Source organism: Aptenodytes forsteri, unplaced genomic scaffold (genome assembly GCF_000699145.1).
Source record: "Aptenodytes forsteri isolate BGI_AS27 unplaced genomic scaffold, ASM69914v1 Scaffold310, whole genome shotgun sequence".
Taxonomy (NCBI): domain Eukaryota; kingdom Metazoa; phylum Chordata; class Aves; order Sphenisciformes; family Spheniscidae; genus Aptenodytes; species Aptenodytes forsteri.
Window position 1 is genome coordinate 30,039 of NW_008795680.1, and position 2,327 is coordinate 32,365.

General features: G+C 55.9%; 1 protein-coding gene across 1 annotated transcript in view; it reads right to left on the minus strand.

The window, feature by feature from the left end:
• Positions 1-2,327, minus strand: part of CALU (calumenin) — a 14,740-nt gene that overhangs the window by 5,772 nt on the left and 6,641 nt on the right. The window contains exon 4 of the mRNA XM_009282656.2: positions 399-592. Coding sequence (XP_009280931.2) covers positions 399-592 — 194 coding nt within the window. The remainder of the gene's footprint in view (positions 1-398; positions 593-2,327) is intronic.

Below are 2,327 nucleotides of genomic sequence, written 5' to 3' on the forward strand. Positions count from 1 at the left end.
TCCCAAAGCCAGGCGGCCAAAAAAAAAAAAATAAAAAAATAAGACAAAGCCGTCGCCCCTCTGCGCCTTTCGTCACGCCACCGCTCACGACTGAGTCTTGAGCTGGTTTTCACAGGGAAGCGCATCGATAAAGCAGAGTTAGGCAGCTGCGCGCCCACCGCGAACTTCACCTTTGGGTTTTTCCTTGCAACTTGTTTTTTCCCCTGCTCTCCTCCCCCCCCCCCCCCCCTTAGAAAATTCCTCCTTCATTAACGAAGGTAAAGTCGGAGGAGACCTTTTTTTTGTTTGTTTTTTAGCCCGAGGCTTGGGGGATGAGTCGGGAGCTGCCCGCTCTGCTCCACCGCGCTTCTGCTTTATTGATTAGAGACCACCACCAGACCGGACACCTTGCCCCTTACCGAGGTAAGTGCCATATGTCACGTTTCTGTACTCATCCCAGGAGATAAATCCATCTTGGTTCATGTCAAACTCCTGCCACTGGCGTTCGACACTGTCATACACGTATTTCTTCTGGGCCTTCTTAATCCAGGCTTTCAGCTCCCCCTCCGTCACAAACCCATCCTTATCCGTGTCTATCTTATCTACAATCATTCTACAAAAACAAAACAGCAAGTTTCAAGCGCCGGCTCCGCAAAGTTTTTACCCCAAGAGTAGAGACCTACCTAAGATGTAGCCGTAGGTGGCATTTTTATACTCCTCCCAAGAAATGAGGCCGTCCTCATTGAGGTCGTGCCCTTTCCACTGCCGCTCTACATCCTCGTATATCCAGCGCTTTTGTGCAAACTTAATCCAGTCTTTCAGCTCTTCCACAGTTACAAACCCGTCTTTGTCTTCATCTATTTTACTTACAATCTTTCTGTAGGAAATGCAGAAAAATCCAGCAAAAGTTAAGGGAAACAAGGCTCTGGATCTACGGGGCAGAGCATTTTGAACCGCCGGCGGGCTATTCCCCGACGCCAGAGCGAACGAGTCAAGGCGTTTGTTACCGGGTCCCGGCAACCTGACCGCACGCGGGCAGCTCGTCCTGCAAACCAAGGTACGGTTTAGCCGCCGGAACGCCGGCTTGCTCGCTCTTGGGCCGGTTTTTGTCTCCTCCGGGAACCCCGCGTCTCAGGGGAAAGCATTTTCTCGTTAAGACCTCGGGAAATACCCACTCGCGCCTCCTTCCCCCCTCGACAAGCGCGCAGGGGGTTAAGCGCGTACACGTACTTACGTTAAAAGTGGGAAGACTGGCCCTGGGGAAGGGACACAAAAGACCGAGCCTCGGCTCGCTCGCGCGCCCGAGCCCAGCAAGGGCAGGGAGAGCCCCCGCAGGACGGCGACGAGGAGCTGACGTCGATGTCGGATCCCACCCGAGGACGATGCCCACCCATTTACCGAGGGAGAAACCGGAGCCGCGTGGTCGACAAAGCACGGCGCGGGGGGCCGCGTGCCTTCTTTATTTTTAGCAGCAGCTGTGAAGAAAAGCCGCCGGGAGGAATGCGGAGATCCATAGGCAGATGCACGCGAGCCTCCGGCGCGGGGAGGGGAACGCGGCGCGGCCGGGGGGAAGCTGGGCTGTTTAATCCTCGCCGTCCCCGGCGTTTTACTCCCAGGAGCGCTCGCGGCGTTCGCCCGACGCCGGGCAGTCGCGGCACACGCCGCGTTTCGAGCTCAGCCCCGGGAACTTGCAGTTTTGCGCTTCCCCCCCCCCACCCCCCCCCCCCCCCGGGCGATTCGAGCCAGGAACGAGAGCCCAAAACACTCTGCTCGGCGAACCAGGATCACCGTCTCCTTTCACCGGGGAGGTTCAACATGAAACCAGTTCCGTTAAATTCAGTAACCCGTTAACTCAAATGCAGTAATTTGAGGGATTTTAAGAGGCGGTGTGTTAAAACACAGCCAGGGCTAGTAATTTGAGGGATTTTAAGAGGCGGTGTTTTAAACCACCGCGAGGCCGTGAATTCCCGGGACACCGATGCGAAGCGGAACGCCCAGCGCAAACCCGGCCGCCTCAGACGGCCGCTGGGGCCACCCTGCCCGCAGCTCCCAGGTTTCGTTTTTCCGTAATTGCTTTTAAAAAGCAAAAGCAAAAAAAAAAAACCACCAAACCCCACGATTTCCTCTGTGGCACAAAGGCCGTTCCTAAAAACGAGAGGCTGAGACAAGCCGGGATAAGACCGGTAAAAATATCTGCTCTGCTTCTGGAAGGGTCTTCCGGCCCGACGCCGTGCTCCACCCGTGGCAGGCGGCAGCTTGCGGCCCCGTGGACCGCGTTTCGGGGGCCCGAGTCATTTTTACGGGCACATTTTTTAACAGCTGCTATTTCAGGGGAAGAATTCAGCTCG